The sequence below is a fragment of the Gymnogyps californianus genome, chromosome 5 (assembly GCF_018139145.2).
Source record: "Gymnogyps californianus isolate 813 chromosome 5, ASM1813914v2, whole genome shotgun sequence".
NCBI lineage: Eukaryota > Metazoa > Chordata > Aves > Accipitriformes > Cathartidae > Gymnogyps > Gymnogyps californianus.
Genome location: NC_059475.1, coordinates 53811176 through 53832283, shown reverse-complemented (window position 1 = coordinate 53832283; position 21108 = coordinate 53811176). Strand labels below are relative to the sequence as shown.

Here is a 21108-nt window from a genome sequence, read left to right as displayed (position 1 = left end):
ATGGGAATCTTGCCTGAATGAAGGCACTCAGAAGACATGGATCTGCCTTGCAATTAAGGCTCCCACTTCCATTATCTAGTCCTGGAAAATTGTTTTCAAATTTCATGAAATGCATTTTTGCATTGGTTAAATTTATTCTGCGGGAATTTAGGTTTGCAGGGGAATTTAAGTCTGCAATGACTGAATGACTGAAAGCGCAGGTAGGGAGGAGAATTAGCAAGTTCCGTCTGCAACAGCCTGAATTTATTAAAGTAATAACCTGGTGGGACTTCTAGATACGAAAACACTAGAGAAAATGACATCCAGGTAAAAAGGGACAAGTATTTAATCCTAGCTCTTTTTGACTTTCAAATTTTAATCTGGTTTGCTACACTGGGCAAATTATTAAGTTCTTTGCAAATGCTTATTTTAAAATAATTGCACCACATCACACATGGAATAAATATACAATTAACCAGACACTATCATACAACCAATGTGATTAAAACTGCTGTACATGTAAAACTGATGGTTAAGACTTTCAATCTTAAAGAAAAATACATTGATGAAAATGCCTATGCTACCTGATTTCAGTGACAAATAGATGGCAGAAAATCTGTTCTTAGTGAATGTACAGGATCATCTTGCATGGTCTGTAAATACGTGGATTTCAAAGGCAATGACATGTTGTAGACAGCAAGACAGAGATGGAGTTCTGCTAGAGGTGGCAACCCTATTCCACAGAATACGTCAGACAAGACTCAGTTTATTCAAACTGGGTGAATAGATACTGTAAGGCATAAACGCAGTCTTACCTCCAAACAGGTTGAGGTGTGTGCAGGCCTTTCACAGGCCTTGTGCACAGAGGTGATTCACACCTGCCATAATTTATTATGGAGTAAATGTCCACTTTTCTGCAAGATCTCCGGATTTTCTCCACTGTCCATTTACATTCTGTGACATCAGCTGGTTGCCAGCGGGAGGTTCTGAGGTTTGATACTTCAAGTTTTCCAGAGGATGAATGTTCTCCTGAATGCTCCTTTTATTTCTGCAAATGAACTCTGCTGAGAAATGCCCTGTAATCAGACAGCATCTACAATTAGCACATCTGCCCTGTGTCGAAGGCCACGCTCCAGAGACCTTCTGAGGTCTGCAGATACCAGAGGATCTCACAAGAGAAACTATCCAGCCCTTCCAGGATGACAGAAAACACAACAAAAGAGCAGCACGGCCCTTAGGGAAAGTCTGACTCTTTGACAATTGGAACTGGTGGGGTTTTACAGTCTATTGGTTTATAAATAAAATGGAAATCTTTCTTGGTTTCACTCTTCAGCAGGGAGGCTTTGATATGGTGAGGAAGGGCATCTTTGTCCAGCTGCAGCCACTGGTCATCAACATAAACAAAGAGTCCATAGCCCTTGGGATGCGAGACTTCAAACTTTTCGGCACACTGCTGGCTCAGCTGCTCAGCTGTGGTGTCATTCCGGGAAGCAAGTGTCCTTGACTGAGCACCGATTTCCAGAAAGGAGATAGAGATGAAATCCTGAAGAGAAACATGAGGATAGATCTTGCAGTTAACACAGTGGCTTAGGACTGAAGGAAGTAGAATTCAGCCCCAAAGTTCTAGCTGCCTAGAGCTCCTAAATGCTCTCAAATATCCTCCAATCATTCTCCAATGCCCCAGTTATCCTCTCCTTTCTCCTCTCTGACGAACAAGCTCTGAATCAGCAAATACTTAAACTAACAAACACTTAACCAAATAATTAGCCCTGTAAAGACACATAAGTGAAAGCTTTTTTCTGATTTCAGTGAATATCCTTAGTAAGCAGTCTGCAACAGTTCCTTCTCCCATCTTTCTGCAGCTCCTGAAGAAACAGGATGCAAAGAAGTAACAGACCAGAATAACAAACCAAAAACCTCAGAGATCTGGCCTGAAAACCCCCTGTCTCACAGATACAGGAAAGGTCTGGCAGTGCGGTGACCCTTGTAACTCCACTGTCACCCAAACAGCACCTTGAGAGCGTGTCCTCCAAACTTCCTTCCATCAGTAAGGAAACAGCAGAAGTAGTTATGCTGAGAAGGATGACTTACTTGTATCCTGTTTCAGGCAGTAACAACTGTTGGGATGACTTTCCCCTTGCCAAACTCATGAGGAACAGAATCTAGAGAACCTTTGCCCATAGTGGAACCTGCGTGTTTAATTTGTACCTGTGAAGTTTAAAAAAATTCCCAGCCTTTTTGGTGAGAAAATACTCAGGTTCCCCAGCAGAAGTGAGATTTGCCAAACATTTGGACTATGGGTTTCCAAACTGCATTTATGGAGTATCACTGCAGATGAGTAAGGCAGCCAGAGAGGTGTGCAGGGGCACGCTGAACACCTTAGCAAGCTCTTTACCTCCGCCAGGATGGGCTCATGTGTCTGATATTACCCCTCATTCAAAGGAATGGAAAATGGCCCTTACGCTGCTGGAGGCAGTGGGAATCTTCTGGGGAAATGTGGCATTTGCTTGCCCAGCTGTTATGCTCCATGCTAGGTACTCGCCATGAGCTACTGCCAGAGCAGCCCTTGGGACTGGATGGATATTTGATGTGTCTCAGCCACCATTCACACGTTCTGAGATCATCAGGGACTGTTTTGACTGCAATATGGGAAGCATATTAAACCCCATGCTTTCACAGGGCTATATGAACTGTGTCTACCCCTCAAGAGACTTTCCCCTGGCTTTCCCCCCCCCGCATTCACAGTTTTCAGTTTCACACTGTGAAGGCTGTACAGAACCTGAGACGTGGCCTTTGCTGCCTCCCTGTGGGTGACAATTTGATCACAGGACATTGGGCTGGCAGGGCATCCCGCCTGCCTGGCCCTGCACACAGCCTCAACATGGCTGGAGGCCCAGAGCACCCATCCCTCCTGGGACCCTCTCCCACTGGTGCATGGGGAAGTCTTCGCCGGCCCATACACAGCATGGGCTCCAAAGCTAGCCAGCCGTTGTTGGGTCTGCCCTGCTGCTGGACAGGAGATGCCAGGCTCTGGAAGATGCTTGTCTGACCAGCCCTTGGGATGTCTCGGGTCCTCCTACAGCTTTATGCCACCTAGGCACTGCCCCTGCGTAACCTGCTCACATCTCCTCAGCTTAGCCCAGGACTTCCCCAGGCCCTAAGGACATGGACCAGAGGGGCTCCCTGCCGCATCTTCTTCTTGCACTGTATGTACTCTCATTTTTTAATAGCGATTTGGGTTAATTTGGTTTTAAAATAATTATCATATTAAGAATTAGTAAGTGTGGAGAGAGCATGTTCATCTTCCAGGCTTTTTCCCTAGAAAGTAATGCCAGCTACCTGCACTGATGAGCGGGAAGCCCGGGCCTTGTTCAGCGTCCTCCGTCGCTCCCAACGGTGAATGGAGTCTTGCACCTCCATGCTCAGCTGCCGCGTGACAGTGATTTTGTCGTAGTTCTTGATGTGCTCCAGGGCCCCATAGGTGGTGGTTAAATAATAAGAGCCTGCAAAAGGAGAAGGTCTTGTATGAACATCACACCTGCATGGGCCATTCATTTCCACTTCCACCCTGCCTGCTTGTGCCTGTGCAGTGGCAGCTGTCTAACACTTGCACTGTCTGTGCCTCGCTGCAGGGAGTGCAGGGGTGTCTGAAGTTAACCCAAGAGAAATAAGACCTAATGACCACAGTGTTCTCCACCCCTTTCTGCTTCACAGCAATGTCACTGCCCAGACCACTGAGGTTGTAGATGCCCTAGGAGTAAACATAGACTGAAGGCAAACTGCTACAAAAACTGCTTTCACAAACGAATCCAAACCATTCTTATATCCAATCTAAATCTACCCTCTTTCAGTTTAAAACCGTTGCCCCTTGTCCCGTCACTACAGGTCTTGGTGAAAAGCCTTTCTCTGTCTTTATATATTGAAAGGCTGCAATAAGGTCTCCCTGGAGCCTTCTCTTCTTGAGGCTGAACAACCCTAACTCTCTCAGCCTTTCTTCATAGGATAGGGGGGATAGGTGTTCCAGCCCTCTGATCATTTTTGTGGCCCTCCTCTGGACCTGCTCAAACAGATCCATGCCTGTTTTGTGCTGGGGACCCCAGAGCTGGATGCAGTACTCCAGGTGGGAGTCTCACCAGAGTAGAGGGGCAGAATCACCTCCCTCACCTTGCCGGCCACACGTCTTTTGATGCAGCCCGGGATACAATTGACAACATTTAGAGCCTGGGTCCCCTGTGGGCTCAGCACTGTTGAAGGCTGTCTCAGACCTGCAAGAACAAGCCACCCTCTCCTCCGTCCATCTCTATCAACTAGACAGGGAGCCCAGGTGTTTGGCTGAGAGTAATTCCTGGACTGTTTAGAGTTGTGGGATAAATCTTGGTAAAGCAGAGAAATGGGATAAAGCAGTAAAAGCCTGCAGCCAGTCCTTTTCCCTCAGAAACTCCCTGACTGCTGTGGTGTTGGCTGCAGGTAATAAATAACCAACTGCAGCAGCCAGGGAAGCAGCTGGACCATGATAAGAAGGCTTCATCAACAGAGATGAAGATAAGCCCTGATAAGAGGACAGAGTGGAATAGGAAGAAGGTGCTTCTTTGGTTGCGGGGCAGCCCCGTGTCAGGGCACGGCCCCAGCGCCGGGTTAATTAAAAGTGCTTGTTTTCCCAGCTGCCTCCCGGGCTCAGCTCCGCTGATGAGCAAAAGGCTTGGGCCAGGGTCTCCTCTGAAGAGAGGGAAAGAATCAGCCTGCAGAGCTGCTCGAGCAGCACGGTGTCCCAGAGGCAGTGGGGACGAGGATGCGTCCCCTGGGCCTCCAGGCGAGAGCATGCCTGGCCTGAAGCGGGGCGAGGGGCCAGGCCTCGGCCGGGGCCGGTGGTGCCCGCGGCGCCTGCAAGCCCCTGTGCTGGGCCAGGTCCACCGCCCCAGCCTCTGGGTGATCCCCTGATCCTGCTCCCTCACCCCGGGTGCCAGGAAAACAGGGAGAAATAAAAATGGGCGGAGCTCCCTGTTTTTAATAAGTTTCGTAATAATTGCAGTAGCCTCTAGATGGCACTTCCACATCACCCAAACCTCGCACCAGCCCGGCTGGGGTTTCACAACCCTTCCTCAGGCTCTGAGGAGCTCCACAGTCATTGAGGCTGGTTGTGTAAGTGGCGGCTAAGACGGCATTCTATTTAAGAGCAGTATTTTTAGAGCACCGTTGAAGTTTGGTGTAGCAGAGGAGAGACCAAGACATTGCCATTTGACTTTCCGTACTTGGGTGGATCTGATGAGGAATGTCCCATAGCTACGTAGGTCTGCATACACCGAAAACACTCTCTTTTTCTTTACTGTCTCCCACAAAGTGCTACTGAGAACAGGCTAACAAGCCTGCAAGTGCCACTTTTCCCCTCTTAAATATAGTTACTACCCTCCCTTGTCTGTCATTCAGTATTTCTCCTGCTCTGGCAGAGTCAGGGGTGCCCGTGGTGGGACCCGCAACCTGATGTATCCCTTCCCTCAGGATCCAGGGAGGAAGATCTTCCAGTCCCCCACAACAGGAATTCATTACATCTTCTTTAAGAATTAATTTTTATTCCACTTTCCAGTACCTTCATTTCCACGCAGTCATTCCCCATCATCTGTCCTTGCCTTTGCCCCAGTAGTCAACATCACTGTTGTTATAAAATTCATTCAAAGTAAATTTTTAATGTGGAGGCCAGATTTAAATGATTTTGTATATTGACCTAATGTAACTTCACAGTTTTCTCACTTCTGCTTTCCTTTTTTTCATTTTATTTCTGTGCCTGAATCACCTTTTGCCACTTACTTAACTTTGAAAGGCCCAACTCAAGTTGACTTTTGCCAGTTCCCGTTTTAGCCCTGCACTTTGCGATCTCAGAGCTGTCTTCACTGAGACATTCTTTTTTTTCCGTTCCCTGTATCTGCAGTTACTCCCAGTCTCCTTTCTGATGTGGTTATTCAGGCAGTTTGATCTGGAACTCCCTCACAGAATTTTTCCCCTTTGACTGGAGCACACATTTCACACAGTCTTTCATCTTTGACTTAAGAGAACTTCCAGCCAGCTTTGCCTTCGATAGCCTGAACTCCCCAACCCAGCTGACTTCAGTAACCAGCCTGGTAGCGTGCCCTTTTGAAATGAAGAACCTGTGGGCAGCATAGTCACCAAAACCAGCTTAGTTATGTCAGCAAAATGCTGTGCTTAGGCTAACATTTTTTCTGCTAACAATTCTTTTCAGCAGGAAAATTAGCCTGTGCAGAAACCCCTCACTAATACGATTGTGTTGCTGCTGCTCATTCTGTTAGTACTTACTTTTGCCCGCCTCTGCACTGTGCTGGGATGACACGCTCTTAGTTACAGACTTATACCTCCATTTAACAAATAAAATTAGTCTGCTGTTGTTCATCCAGGACTCCTTTCTAGAACCTCAGTACTTATCAAAACAAAGTCTAAAATAAAATCCATTTTATTGGTTTAGTGACTACTTGGTGAAAAATGATCTGTGTTCCTAATTCAGAGTGCGTAACCCTGTCACTGTTAGTAGCATTTGCTTCCCAAGCTGTATTTGAGAAACTAAAGGCCCACAGTTCTCTGGGGTGTTTATCCCTCTAACAGCAGAGGTCTTTATTCACATCCAAAACCAATATTCCTCTCTAACCCGACTTTCCTTTCTCTGCCTCACTATGATACTCAGCCAGAGAACACTGTCAAAAGGGTCACTCAAATTTAAGAGTAGAGTGATTGTGAGAATGATGTACGGCCCCAGGCATATGATGCAGTTTAAGAAATGTGCTCTTTTTTCATTGGAATAAATGAAAGTGTCTGCACAATGGATTGCAGCAGCAGTTTAATTTTAGGCAAAGACCTTTTAACTTTTCAGCCTTTGGGCCAAGGAACACTAGATGTCTCTGTTTACATTACTAATCTAGCAACTCAGTTCTCATTTATGCTGGGTCCCTGCCTTTCTAGCTGGTGTCTAAGGGCACTGCACTGCTAAAAACAGTTAAAGTGTTTGACAATAATTTTAGAGCCTCAGATTTTAAAAGCTTGGCCAAAGCTTATCCACAAAGCCTAGCCAGAGCCTTGCTGCTCCACTTTCACAAACACTGAAGCGAGGTAAATAATGATTTCCGAAGTGAATATCCCAGGAGCAAACACTGTACTCTACCTTCCCCTAGCTGCAGAGCAGGGTCCATGAGCTCCATCATATACTCCACATTCAGAAGGACTTCAGTCAAGTTGCTGCGGGCCAACACATACATGAGCACGGGGAGGAAGTCATCTGCACCGTATGGTTTCCCTGAGCAAAGAGAAAAACAGTGGTCCCAATAAACTCACCACAAAGACACGTTCCCACACAACAGTGACAGCTTCTCACCCAGCATGTCCTTTGCAGACTTTAGCTTACATTATGTGACGAGTTAAAGCTTGAAAGTACCAGCAAAGAAAAAATGCTGAAAAAGGGAAAGTTAGTTCACTTAAAAAGTAAGTAAACTTGCTTCAAGCCCAAAATATGAGCTTGAAAATTTTTAGTGAGCTCCATTTCTGCCATTCTTTATTAACTGGAGAAAGAGAAGCTTAAACTTTATGGATTACAGACAAGGGACAATCCTTGAAGAGTGCCAGGGCTGCCAGCTCGGCCCTTGGATTTGACACTGCCATCAAGACTGCAATTCACATTTTCAATATTCGCAGCAAAGTTGTCTACATGCGTTAGGGGTATTTATTCTCTATGTTTGGAACCAGAGAGAAGAAAACAGAATTTGAGACAGTGGTTTTTAGGACTGAGGACTTCTGTGTTTATGTTCCTTCAGAAGGCAAAACATCGCACTACATGTTCCTAATTAAAACAGTCTCCCAAGAGCTAGGATCTAAAAGGAAGCATCTTTCCAGCCATGGTGTCTAGCTAAGAAAACAAAAAGCCTTTCATATTTGACTTAGGCTAGTTTTTGGATTTAGTGTGCAGCAGGTGCTACAGGAACAGAACCTCATGGGCTCAAGATTTCCTGTGCTTAAAACATTCGTATCAACAAAGTCAACAAAGTGATCTTATACGTAATCTGTAAAAGCTCTTTGGGATCTCTGAGGGCAAAAAAGCATTCATGTTAACAGTCGTCATTATAAATAATTACTACTTAAAATAGAATCCAAACTGAAGCTTCACCACATAAATGGCAAAGGACACAAGGATAACTTTTCTTATCTGAAAGATGCTTTCACTTTCTACCAGCACGTCATAAATTCATCATGGACAACCCGTAATAACAAGTTGCTTAACAGGCCTATCTTCCCAACATTCAGGGTTGACCGTTCCTCTTAACCTAAGCCCAGACTCCTTTCATTCTGAATGTCCTCCCTCAGACGGTGGGCAGTTTTCCTCACCTGAGCACTTGGATGTGTTGGTTTCATGGGCCATGTGTGTCTCACTTGAGAACCGTTTGCCTCACCTCAAAGAATCAAAGCTACCCTTGATGTAGCTTCGGTGAAATTATGCTCTAGCCGTTTTTGGCCCATAATCCACATGCCCTTCCACAGTAGGGCATAAATTCCTATTTCTCAAATGTTCCCACTGACTTATTTCAAATCTTTGCCATGAGTCAGCTTTCCTTTTTTGTCATTCATAGCTGACGCAGATTCTCCACTGGCAAAGACAGATGCTCTTCTGAAGCCTCAAATAAACAAGAGCTTAGCCCCTGATTAAAAAAAAAAAAGTATGGCTTTAAAATAAACCCAGTAATATATCTAGTGAACAGAGAATTGATCCAGTTAAAACAAAGTGTTGGAGGATGAGAGACTGTCAGGGCTGTAATTCAGTCTGTTTCTAACAGAGTCCGCGCACGCCACAACGTAGACAATTTATTTAATGAAAGCTGGATTAATGCTTTCAATTCTGTTTGCTTTATTATGGCTGCCTTTAGTTAAATGACACAGCCTTAGGTCTTCAACCAAACTATAAAAGGACTGTATTGTTTCATTAACATCTGGATGGACATTTTGTTTGTCTGTTGTTGCCTTGGCTTATGTCTCTGTGAAAGCTTCAGCTCTGTGAAAGGTCCAATTCATTAATGTCACATATATTACCTGAGTTCAAGCAGCTTAGTATTACAGCTATTTAATATTGTCTAGCAAAAAAAGATGTCACAACTAAGACATGAAAATGTACTAGAAAAACTGCACCGAGAAAAGACCTTTTCTCCTTTTGACCTGAGTAAATCAGATGCCAACAGAGTTAGTTCTGTATAAAACTAGTGTAAAGGAAGATGAAGTACCAAAGAGTTTGCTAGGCTCATTTTTTTTCCCTTCTTTAAAAACTTTTTCTTTATGATGTAGTAGTTACTGACCAGTGGCATGGATTGGGTGCTTCTGGTTTCCTGAAGGCCAAGAGATTTCCAGTGCAACACCAACAGCAGAATTTTCTCTTCCCTACCACTTCATTTTCATGGCCAATCCATGTTGTGTCTGCTAGGACATCCAAGAAAGTTGCTACTTCACAACAGGAATTCCTATCCACTGGAAAAAAAATGCTGGTTTTTTTTCTATAAAATGTCACTGAAAGAGATCACCAACCAGCCAACAGACTGACCAACAAATGCAGAGTGGAAACAGAAACTTGGAAATAAACAATTCCATGTCCCCAGCCATCAACTTTTAGTGTCAACTCAAATGAAAGTTAGAGGACACTTTTCAAGAACTCCTACAGAATCTCTCTATTTCTTTTTTATTGGCTGAGAAGTGGTTGTATGTACAAGCAGGCACCAAGTCAATTATTTTTCACTGCTGTCTATGTCATTTCTATAAGCTGATTTAGCTGCTCTGCCCACCAGCGCTTGTTATAAACCTTTCTCAACTTTAAGATTTCATAGAAATATTATTGGATTCTCAGCTGTTTATATGGCTTAAATACGAAAATCTGATACACAATTTCTTTTTGCTTAATAATCTTAGAGAAGGGATATCTGACTGCAGTAATGGAAAGAGTACTCATTCTCCATATGCTGTATGCTCATAACCTGCATAAATTACTAGATATCATTTTAATCCACTTGTGGGAATATGAAGCCTGATTCTTAAATACCCATGTCTGTGGCTAAAGCTGAAGTCAGCAGGAGCTGTAGGTGTCAACAAGAGAAAAGCAAAGCTGATCATCAAGGATCTAGTTCTGACTCCATGCGTTGCCACAAACTTCCAGAGTTGCCTAGGGCAGGTCAGGCATGGTATATTGTGCCTATTCCTTGTAGGCATCGCAACAGCTTCTCTCCACTGACTGCACATGAAGCCAAGGATAGGTGCCTGAAAGGGCAGGACTCTGAACCTCCCCTTGTTCTCCTGGCCTTGGATGTCACAGCAGGCACAGGGACTAGCTTAGACATGCACAGTCATCAGACCAAGTATGGCCCTGAGATGCCCTATATCTAAGTCCATCCATGGGGATAATAGGTGCTGTCAGCGACTCAAATATGACCAGAAGCAGGAGGCACAAAGATACATGAAACAATGCCTGTGAATCAAGACACTTGAGAGGTCGGTGCTGCTCAGCACCCTGCAATCCACATGCTCCCTGTGCCATGAAAGGCACCAGGGCACTAACCAGAGTCCATCCAGGGGCTGCAGCAGGGATGTTCTCTGCAGGCTGCTGCCTCCTCAGCTCCACTTTCAATCTGGGCCAGAGCTAAGCTCCCAGACCTGCATGTCTAGCTCCATCTGTGGTCTCTCACAGAGGGGTACGTTTGCAGCTAACAGAGTTAAATCTAGCTCTGACCCTGCTGGTGGTCTCAGTGACACTGGGACTGAGCTTGCTTGTTCAAGGTGGTGTTGTCCTACTCCAGATATGATTTGCTTGCTTTATTTCCCCCTCTTCCCTGCAGGATCAGGAAACATTTATTTTATAAATATCTATAAGAAGCTTAAAATAAGCCTTCTCTTCTGCCACAAACTCATCCTATTATGTTTATAGCAAAGCAAATACAATGTCAGCTCCTGGCCGGGATGCAGCGCTTGAATGGAACGGGTATTAATTAAATACATGATTTAAAGCAACTGGAATTCTGCCCAAGCTGCCTAAAGAAATTACAGCCTATTTTAACACATTCATGCATTTCTTTTCCCTCCACGTATATTCTGATGACCAGCAGACAGTGATGATGCTCTGCACCTTGCTCTAATATTTTAACACTAGAATGATGTCTAGCAGCAGCTCTCCAGGAAATATGAATTTTAGCCTCAGTTTGTAGCTGGGAAACCTGAGGTACAGAAAGGTTAACTGAGATTTGTTCAAGATCATAAGAAAAGATTGTAACCATCCTTCCACTCTGTAGCATTTTGCTGTCTCTTGTCCATCCCATACTACTTCAGCAAGGTTCGATTTACGGTATAGGGGAATTAAGAGAGTTAATAAATACATGCAGGCAGCATGAATCCATTTCAAAAACATGTTTTACAGATCAGAGGAATTTGTTCCCCTTGAAAAATTTGAACTGGCTTTTTAATTCAAATGTAACAATTATGCTAGCCAGAAAAAAGATACAATCTCTAGTCCATCAGCCTTCATTAATAGTAACTTAAATGCAAATATCCTCTTACTAAAGATAAAAAAGCAAACCTGTTATGTATAGCTTTATTTTCCTTCTCAGAAGTGAGCAGCGTGGCGGGATTGCTCTGACTTAGTTTTAGGAATTTCTAGCATCAGTTCTGCACTGGCTGCTGAAGTATTTGAGGCCAATTTCCTTTTCACAGGCTCAGCTATCCCACTGGAGACACACTGCTTCGTGTCCATGCTTTTGTCAAGTGCAGGGCCATACAGGAGTGCATCAAGACAACTAATATTCAGCTGCTCAATTCTATGGGGGATGACAAACATCATCCTAAAAGCTAGGGAAGAGAAAGATTCCAATGGAATATATATCCTATCTTTCCTCTTCTTCCAAAAGCACATTATACATTAGCCATGCAAAACTATGCAATAGAAATTATTAAATCAGATGTTTTAGGGCCAATCACCTAGCCAACTCCATCACTAGTACAGAACTGGTTTTGAATTACATACTCCAGCTCCCTGTGCAGTTCAGAGATACTCCAAAAAAGAAGCTTCATAACCTGAGGTAGTCCACAAGTTAAAAATGTTGCAGTAAGAAAATTGTTCCTCTGTTCTTTCTTCTTGAATCTCCTTCAAAAGCAGTCTCCCCAACTTTCAAACTTCCAACTTAAGCTTAGAGCCTTTCCATGCCTGATTTTCCCACTCATGGACTGACCAAGATTGGCCTGTTTGTCTTACATAGTATTTCTTCATAAACCAATGCCTACTGCTCCACTGTTTTTGCTTTTCCGTCAGTTCTCTTCCACAGAGCAGCAGCTCCCAGGTAGCACAGGGCTGGGAGCTCCAGGCTCACCACTGCCAGTACACACCACACATACTGCAGATTTGCATCTTGTTTATCACTCCACAAGCGTCACTTGTGTTTTCGATAGAGCGAAAAGCAGACATTCTCTTTCTACGCCTACCACACAATATGCCTTTGACATTTTGTCTGAGTAAAGCTAAATAATAACAGTTTTTTCTACATAAGATTACAGTGCTTCTATATAAATGAGATATATGCCCAACTCTCCCTGTGGGTATTGGGGCATGCCTTCCAAATGTAGGCGCAGTCAGAGAGTTGGGAGCTTACAGCTCCCTGTGAGTCCTGCCTCTTACTTTTTCTAGTGCACAGATAAAAAAATTGCCAGCCAGTTTGCAGGGGAGAGGCTGGCTGGGTTTCCAAACTCTACTTCTTTTATTCTTTTAATGCATATTATTGTTACTAACTACTCCTAGTATTTTTAGAAGGCAGGTTACATATTTTTTGATCAAAGGTTACATTCTTGGAGGCATATGTTACTGTTATTTAAGTTTGCAGAGAACTTGGAAAAACTCAGTGAGACACTGCAATGCTATTATAATTGCCCCTTTGGGGACGATTCACTTACCAATACCACTGCCTACGCTGTACATGTGAACTTCTGAACCAGTACCTCTAAACTCCTTTTATAGCCAGTGATGAACTAATCAATATCATCAGTGGAGTTTGTCGTGAGTCATCTCACCCTAAAACAGACACCTACATCTAGCCAGATGAATCAACTGAACTCCATTGACTAAGTACCCATTGTCTATAATGAGAAGCTAGACATGATACCCATCTGTGACCACCTACAGCTAGATGTAGCTGTAGATGAGTCCTACTTCAACATAGATCTATATCTTGTAGTTGTACTCAGAGGTTTGTTGGGAGAAAGGTGTATTGACAAAGACTGTGAACTTGTCTTCCTGATTCCTTGTGATGAATCAGATCCACAAGTTGATTGCCTTCAACTTGAGGGACAAATGTTAGTTTAAACCAGCTGAGGGTCTGACCCATTCAGTTCATTGTGTAAGTATCATGGGGTTCAACCACAGCCAATTTTTCAGGCACATTTTGTCATGTAGTATGAATTGCAACCAAACAAGTGAACTCCCTTCTTAAAATGGCCTGATATACACGGAATCAGTCAAGGCTGACTTCAAAGTTTCATGACTCTTTCAGCAGTGCAAAGATGGGCACTACCACAGGCCCAGACATTCCTGAGTAAGCCTATCCCTAGTTTTAAAGAAAACTTGGTACCTGTCTGGACACCCTGGCCAAACCTAGACTGCTGTACATGGGTCTCAATATGTTAAAAACTTGTGTTTTCATGGGGGTCTGAAAAAAAAGGGTGCTTGATTTGGTAGTATTTGGACTTTGCTTTGAGATATAAAACCATATTCTCAGGTCAGCTTGTCCTACGGTCAGCCTAAAGTGAATAAAGACCTGGCCTGAGCTACCAAATTGCGAATTAAATTGGACAACGTAAGTAGTTATCATGTTACTGAACAGATAATTTTTCTGACAGAGGTAGACTGATTTTGGTCCTGCTGCAGAGGGAATGATTAGATTTGTGTTCCACCTGCTCTGATCTTGGAAGAGGAGGGAACTTTCCAGTTCAGCAGTGAGAACAGGAGCTAAAAGAAGAACAGACTATTGCACAGGAAGCCGAGCATGGCCTCTGCTCTTCCTGTGTGAAGAGCACTGCGCTGCTTCAGGGCTGGCTGAAAGCAAAAGGGGCCCTGGGCCGCTGCTCTCGAGGCGGGCAGAGAGCAGGAGGAGAATTCCTACCTGCTGAAATCTGGTCTGAGCAGCCCGCAGTGCTCTCTTCTGCATACCACCAGCTGGGAATTCCCTGTCAGAAAAATATTTCCGTTTGCTGCACGTTTGTCTTTGCCAGGTGGAAAATCAAAGTGATCTGGGGTCAGTTCATTCTGTTGAAGAGGTTTCACGCATTTCACTTCTAAGTGGGTCTACAGGACATTTCACTCAATTTCCCTCCGAGTCCACTGTCTTCCGGGAGTTACACTACAGCATGCTCCTCCCCTTAACCTCTTTTTCTGGTCTGAATTCATTGGGGTACATTTCCTTAATGCCAGGCCAGTTTTCTTCTGACCAGGCCTTGATATGCATCTCTGATCAGATATACTGGAGAGAGAACTGGACGCACAGGGGTGAAGTCAGCTTCCGACCTACACCCCGCTTGCAGTCGTACTCAACATGAGAAAACAGCTGAGCTGGCCGAAATGAAGTGCTTTGGTTAGCATAGCACACCACAATGAAATCCTCTGATTTCATGAATGCCAATCTTTTAAAACATGTAGGGTTTTTTGAATTATTTCCCTGACCCCTAATTTCTGTTACATAAAATGACACAACGGCATTTCCTGCAACAGAGAAATTCCAGCCCTGAGCTAACTGAGGTTTGAGAGATACGTAACGTACCACCAGCATCAGAAGGAGACTGTGTCTCCTGCGTGGGTTTTAATGAGGCATGTGAGTCTTTGACCTATACCAAATTTATTCTCAGACTTAACACAACTGTTTTAACAAAGTTACAGCAAATCCCACTACACGTGTCCAAATCTTCTCATAATACTTGAAGACAGTCAGAGGTCCTATCCACCCTGTAGCTTAGGCTCAGCCCTGGGGTGGCTTCTTGCTGCTGTTAATGTGTCTAGATTGGTCAATGAACCTTGCTGCATACTGTCCAAGGGATGACCCTAAGGAGAGGCTCAGAAGGGACACAATTCCTGTATGAGTGCTCCAAGGCTGCTGTCAGTACAAAATAAAGCAGAACAGCTAAAAGCACCTTTGGAGATTGTGAGTTCTTGAACAACCGCAGGTTGTTGCAAATTAGTATCTGGCTTCACTCCAAATTTATACATGGCTAGTCATCAGCTCACCAGTATACAAAGAAAGCTCTTAAACTGGCAAGGCAGATTCCTGGATGAAGGGGCTTCCTGGTCTATCTGCAAAAATGCATCCTGTCTGCAGGCCAAGGGCTTAACGTGTGCATTTAGTGGTTGGCCAGAGGCCCAAGTTATATTTATACTCAGAGCACATACTTCCTCACACCGAAGCAGAGTAGTAGTGGCTTTTGGAATTTACTGGAGCATCAGGAATTAGTAACAAACAGTACTAGCATTTTGTGTCTCCTCCTCAATTTAGGCAAAACTTTGTAAAGGCCAAATCAAGAGACTTTTCCCAAAGACCCATTCCTAGAATTTACCATTAAACTGCTACAAGCTGGGACACAGCTCTGAGGATTTATGGAGAGCTCTGTGAAGACCTGTGCAAAAAGGACATTACCTATAAAACACACACTTACAGACATCTGTTTTTTGGCGTTAGGGAGCTTAAAGTTAACCAGGTAACATCTTATATCTTATTAGTGCAGGAACTTCACAGTCACTAACCAGCCCATTCTGAACACAACCTGTGGACAGCTGATACCAAACACACCGATCATCACTGTTACCTCCAATTTGAATATTACCACATCAACTGTATCATAAACCCTGTTCCTTTGATACATGAAGAAGGACCAGTGAGGGATATTTCAGTAGGAGTGCTGTACCTGGGTTTCCCTGAGCCATGGAGTCATAGATGAGTTTGCAGGACTTCAGCAAGATGGCAATCTTCTTTTCTGGGGAGTAGGCCTTGTGCATGGTTGTGAACTTGTGAAGGATCTTTTCCAGCACAACAGTTTCAGGCACACTGGTCGTGACGCCTAGGTCAGTGGTAGTTGTGTTTTGTACCACAAGTTGGTTCTCTTTTAGCTGCTGTAAAGATCCGTCTTTGTTGTGGATTTCTTTTAAGTAAGAATCGATGGCTTCTTTTAAAGGTTTCAGGACACATTTGTACAAAGCCGTCTCAGCAATCACTTCTGCATAGAGAAGCGAGAACACAAAAGTCCATGATAAATAATCAACACAGTAGTACAGGTGCAAGTAAAATTCCTAAGAAAGCATGTGGTTGGTTATTCATGCACTACTGCATAGCTGTGAGCTGCAAACAGAAATTACATCCCAGAAAGTAAATGTTTCGTTACCAACACCCTCCAGAAGTCCTGGATAGGCTTGAGATGAACATCAATGCACAGTCGCTGCCACTGGAGCTGTAGGAGAGCTCCTGCTACCAGCAGCCTGTGCTGCCTTTGCCTGACTCCTGGCTGACCAGCATGACACTGTCAGGCAGCAGGAAAGCCAACTCTGGGAAGAGATGAGGAACCTCACCTAACTGTGCTTCCTTTCACAGCCATGCCATTTCATACGCCCAGGTGGGATTCATCTCATGTCCCTCCTGACATCTCCCTCTGACCTGCCTGAGATATTCACTTTGGGATGAAATTACTTGCATCCTCAAAGCACCCCTTCCTCCACAGTGACTGAAAAGGGGCTGTAGCCACCAGCTCAGAGGCAGACACCAAATTCTGGTCAGAAGTTTCTCACTCTTGCTGCTCAAGTGACTCTAACTTACTGATACTTAAGTCACCTCTTACGCCACCTGTGGATGAGGAAATAATCTGTGTGGGTTGAGCATTTGCTTAATATTTAGCAGGAGATAAAAGGAAGCATGAGAGACTGTGAGAAAGTCTGTTGTCTGACTCCTAGACACCAGAGGCAGAGCTAGAGGGACTGCAGGGGATCCTCTTGTCACCCCTTCTCCTGGTTTCAGCTGGGATAGAGTTAATTTTCTTCTTAGTAGCTGGTACAGTGCTGTGTTTTGGATTTAGTGTGAGAATAATGTTGATAACACACTGATGTTTCAGTTGTTGCTAAGTAGCGCTTATCCTAAGTCAAGGATTTTTCAGTTTCCCATGCTCTGCCAGCAAGCAGGTGTGCAAGAAGCTGGGAGGGAGCATGGCCAGGGCAGCTGACCCGAACTAGCCAAGGGGTATTCCATACCACAGAACATCATGCTCAGTATATAAACAGGGAGGAGTTGGCCGGGAGGGGTGGATCGCTGCTTGGGCATCAGTCAGCGGGTGGTGAGCAATTGCATTGTGCATCACTTGTCTTTTCTTGGGTTTTATTTCTCTCTTTTTTTTGTTACATTCCTTTTCATTACAACTATTATTATTATTATATTATTATTATTATTATTGTTAGTATTTTATTTTACTTAGTTATTAAACTGCTCTTATCTCGACCCATGAGTTTTACTTTTTTTCCCCCGATCCTCCTCCCCATCCCACTGGAAGGGGTAAGGAGTGAGTGGCTGCACGGTGCTTAGTTGCTGGCTGGGGTTAAACCACGACACCCCTGCACTGAGGCAAAAAGGTCACTGGCAAAAGAGTTCATCCACTCAGTCAGTGAGGAATGAAACAGAGGGCAGTAACATTTATGTATACAAAATGCAACTATTTTAAAGAATCCAGAGAATCAGTCAGCCTGAAGCAGGACAAATTCAAATGGTAAATCTTCCACGGTGGGAATCCCTGCCCTCCACAGGAGAAGACAGTCCTCCCTAGGCTGACTGGGCCATATCATCCTGTTAAGGAACTGCCAGTGAACAGGGCTAGATCTAACCAGGCGTGTCTGTGTGAAGGTGGGGGGATCCTTGCACACACGCAGCTCTACCAAGCAGAACAAGAACACTTCTTCTTTCTGCCTCTTCTCCACCTTCCCTAATCAAGATTCAAGACAGACTTCTCTGTTCTGACACCCCCTCTGCCTCAAACAAAGGGGTTATTGGGACAAAAATTGCAGGTGTTACATGAGGTGCATGAGAAGTGAAACTGTAGCTCCCCGCTCCTAGCTATGGCAAGGGGCTGGCAGCAGGTCTGTTCTGCTGGGGAGACTGCAGGATCATGTGAAGCCTTTGCTGGGTGAGAAAGAAGTCAGCAGGGCCTGCTGAGACTGACAGCTGAGTGCCTCTGGGTCCTGGCTCACCACTTAGCTGGGTCCCACCTAATACTGGAGCTGCAGGACCCCCTGGAATCCCTGGTCACTTCTGTGGTTGGCCATGTTCTGTGTTGGGGGTCTTCCAGCTCCCAGCTTGCTTTAAGCCAATTTAGGGATCTCACAAATAGCTCTGCATTGGTTCTCAGGTCCTCAAGAAACAGTTTTAAGTCAAAAGAGCATGTGAGTGCATGCATGCATGCTTTTTCTGGCTGTACGGCTTTGACTGGGATAAAAAATCCTACGGGTCTTTGTATATTCCCTCATGAATGTACATTAAACAGGCCAGTCCATTTCTTAGCAAGAAGGGAAGTAGCACATTACTCCCTCACAGAATATTGAATGAGAAGCAACAAAATGCCCCTAAACAGCCAAAATTAGTATTTTTCCTCCCCAAAGGCAAACTATGTCTGTGGCAAGGAGAGGTGAATGTTACATTTTGGAGCCAGCAGTGGTCTCGCAGCAGGCAGCTCTTCCACATCTCTGAGCCCTGAGGAGCACAGAGTGGGATCAAGTGATTCCTCCAACCTGCCACTCAAAATCATCGTAGTCTTGTCCCTCCTTGTGAGACAGTGACTGACCCCTGATCTGGCTGCCACATGCAGGGAGTTCTCCATCCTCACTGCAGAGCATGGGGCAGTGGAACATGGATGGCCATGGGGAACACGGCTGTGTGGGGGGAAGTCGGCCTTTTGTGTTTCCAGTGAACACAGCTCTGTGTGTGTGTGCTATGTGTACACATATACACACACACACACATATTTGTATGTGTGTATATGCGTATGCATATATGCATACATATATGTCTCTCTCACATGCACAAACACACATCTCTTTGGCTTAAACTCTTCCCTTTAAAACATTCATAACGGGATTTTCCCCCTCATTTGTCTCCCAGTTTTTAGAGCTGCTCCTCCAAGTTGTGGCAACCACAGAGTCGACTTCAATTCGCACCCCTAAGCTTTTAGGAGATGGTTTATAACTCTGTAAAGCAGAACCTGTGTCTGCATAATCCTATCTTCCTCCTCACCTTCCCAAATCCTACCCGAGGATAAGTAAAGCACAGTCACCTACCTAACTGTTCCTCGGTGTAGGAGGCTGGGTCTATAAAAGATTTCAACTCGGTGCTCTGCACTAAGTAACTCTTCAGCTGCGTCATCATCATCCGGATTTCTTGTAGCATCTCTGTGCTGGAGCTCTGCTTTGCCATCATCTCTAAACTGTACACTCTGTAGTCCTGCACCAGGTTGCCAAAGTACGAATCCTTGTCCTGTGCCAGCTCCACTATCTTCTTCTGCAGCTTCCTGTCACTAGACAAAAAGACTGTGAAGACATTGGACAGGCTCACAAAGGACAGCCTGTTCTTGGCCTTGCCCAAGATCACGGAGCGTGTCTTTTTACCGGACGAACTACTCAGCATCTCCAGGTCATCCTCTGTGCTGCTGGTGGAGTAGGAGTCTGGCTCGGACGCTGACGCCTGAGCCACGGCGCTGCCTCCTGGGCCCTCCAGGGACGAGTGCGAACCTTTCAGTTCGGCTGAGCTGATGGATTTGCGGCCGTGTCCTGGTTCAGTCTTGGTGTGTGTGCAAGTGGCACCACCTGCCACTGTAGCTGAGCTGCTCTTGCACAAAGCCTGCGCCGTGGCTGTGGCCGTCTCTGCCACTGTTCTTTGCTTCGACTGGCAGGAGCTGGAGACCCTCGGTACCTGGGAGAGCCTCTTCCTTCTTGGTGGTGGGATAGGAGGTGACTTTCCCTTCTCAATGTCATTGCTTTGTATCTCAGGCATGTCCTCCTTCTTCTCGGCAGGTTCGGGCTTTGTCTCCTGAAACTGTGATACAGCCCTTTCGGGAACCTCTCCAGGCATTTCTACAGCCTTTTTGCACAGTGACCCTTTATCGCTGCTCTCTGTACTTGTCTCTTGTTTTTCTTCTGTCTGTTCCCCTTTCAGCGTTTCACAACTTCCAGGCTTACCCACACAGCTCTCCTCCGAGGTCCTCTCACACAGCCGCCTCCGCGGGGGGACAGAGGGCTGGGAGCCCTTCTTGGGGCTCAGTGCCGAGGGCTCATTGACTGAGCAGCTCTGCTTCCCTTCTTCTTCTTTATTGTCACCGCCCTCAATTTTCATTTCCTTGATGCTCTTTCCTAGTGGCTGAAGAAGCAGCTCTTTTTCACAGGCAGTCATGGGATCCCGCAGGAGCTTCTGAGAAGATTTCTGAACAAGAGCGTGAGAAGGTGGAGGTGGAGGGGGGCGGCGGGGAGACCTCCTTTCAGCAAGCGTGGTGGCAGGGGGGAGATCAGCGCTCACAGCATGGCTTTTAGGAGAAGGTACATCTGGAGGAAAAGGATTACTGCACTCTTCTATAAAAATAGGATTCACGAACCACAGCCTGTCATTTCCTATTGACAGCTCAATTTCACATGAGCAGTGGTTTGTGCTACTTGCAAAACACTGAGTAGATCTTAAACTGTCTGCCTGGGCAGTGCTGAAAGCAGAATCTTTTGCAGGGTGGGATAACTCCTCTTCTCTTCTTCTGTGGTTTAAGGAGGAATCCCAGAAATCTGTCCAAAAAAAAAAAGAAAGAAAGAAAAGAAGAATGAAAAAATGCTCTAAGAGAATTTTAGCTGCTAACGGTATGTAGAAGTCCTACTTCTTGTTAAAAGAAATGGCGCACAAGCTTTCGCACCTCTGCACAAAACAGTGTGAAGAAAGGGTTGCCTGTTTTATATGTGTGAGATGCTTCAAACCAGGGGACAAGCTCAGAAGCTTCACCAGAAACCTCTTTCTTGCCAATTTTAGGACACTCATCTAGTGAAAACTGTTAATGCTCTGCAGCTTATGCAGTGTGAGCAGG

General features: G+C 45.0%; 1 protein-coding gene across 1 annotated transcript in view; it reads right to left on the bottom strand.

The window, feature by feature from the left end:
• Nucleotides 1-432: 432 nt before the first annotated feature.
• Nucleotides 433-21108, bottom strand: part of LOC127017025 (ras and Rab interactor 3-like) — a 177238-nt gene continuing 156562 nt past the window's right edge. The window contains exons 22-26 of the mRNA XM_050897908.1: nt 19331-20815; nt 15931-16239; nt 7142-7273; nt 3319-3482; nt 433-1522 (exon numbers count right to left, since the gene is read on the bottom strand). Coding sequence (XP_050753865.1) covers nt 1214-1522; nt 3319-3482; nt 7142-7273; nt 15931-16239; nt 19331-20815 — 2399 coding nt within the window. The 3' untranslated portion in view covers nt 433-1213. The remainder of the gene's footprint in view (nt 1523-3318; nt 3483-7141; nt 7274-15930; nt 16240-19330; nt 20816-21108) is intronic.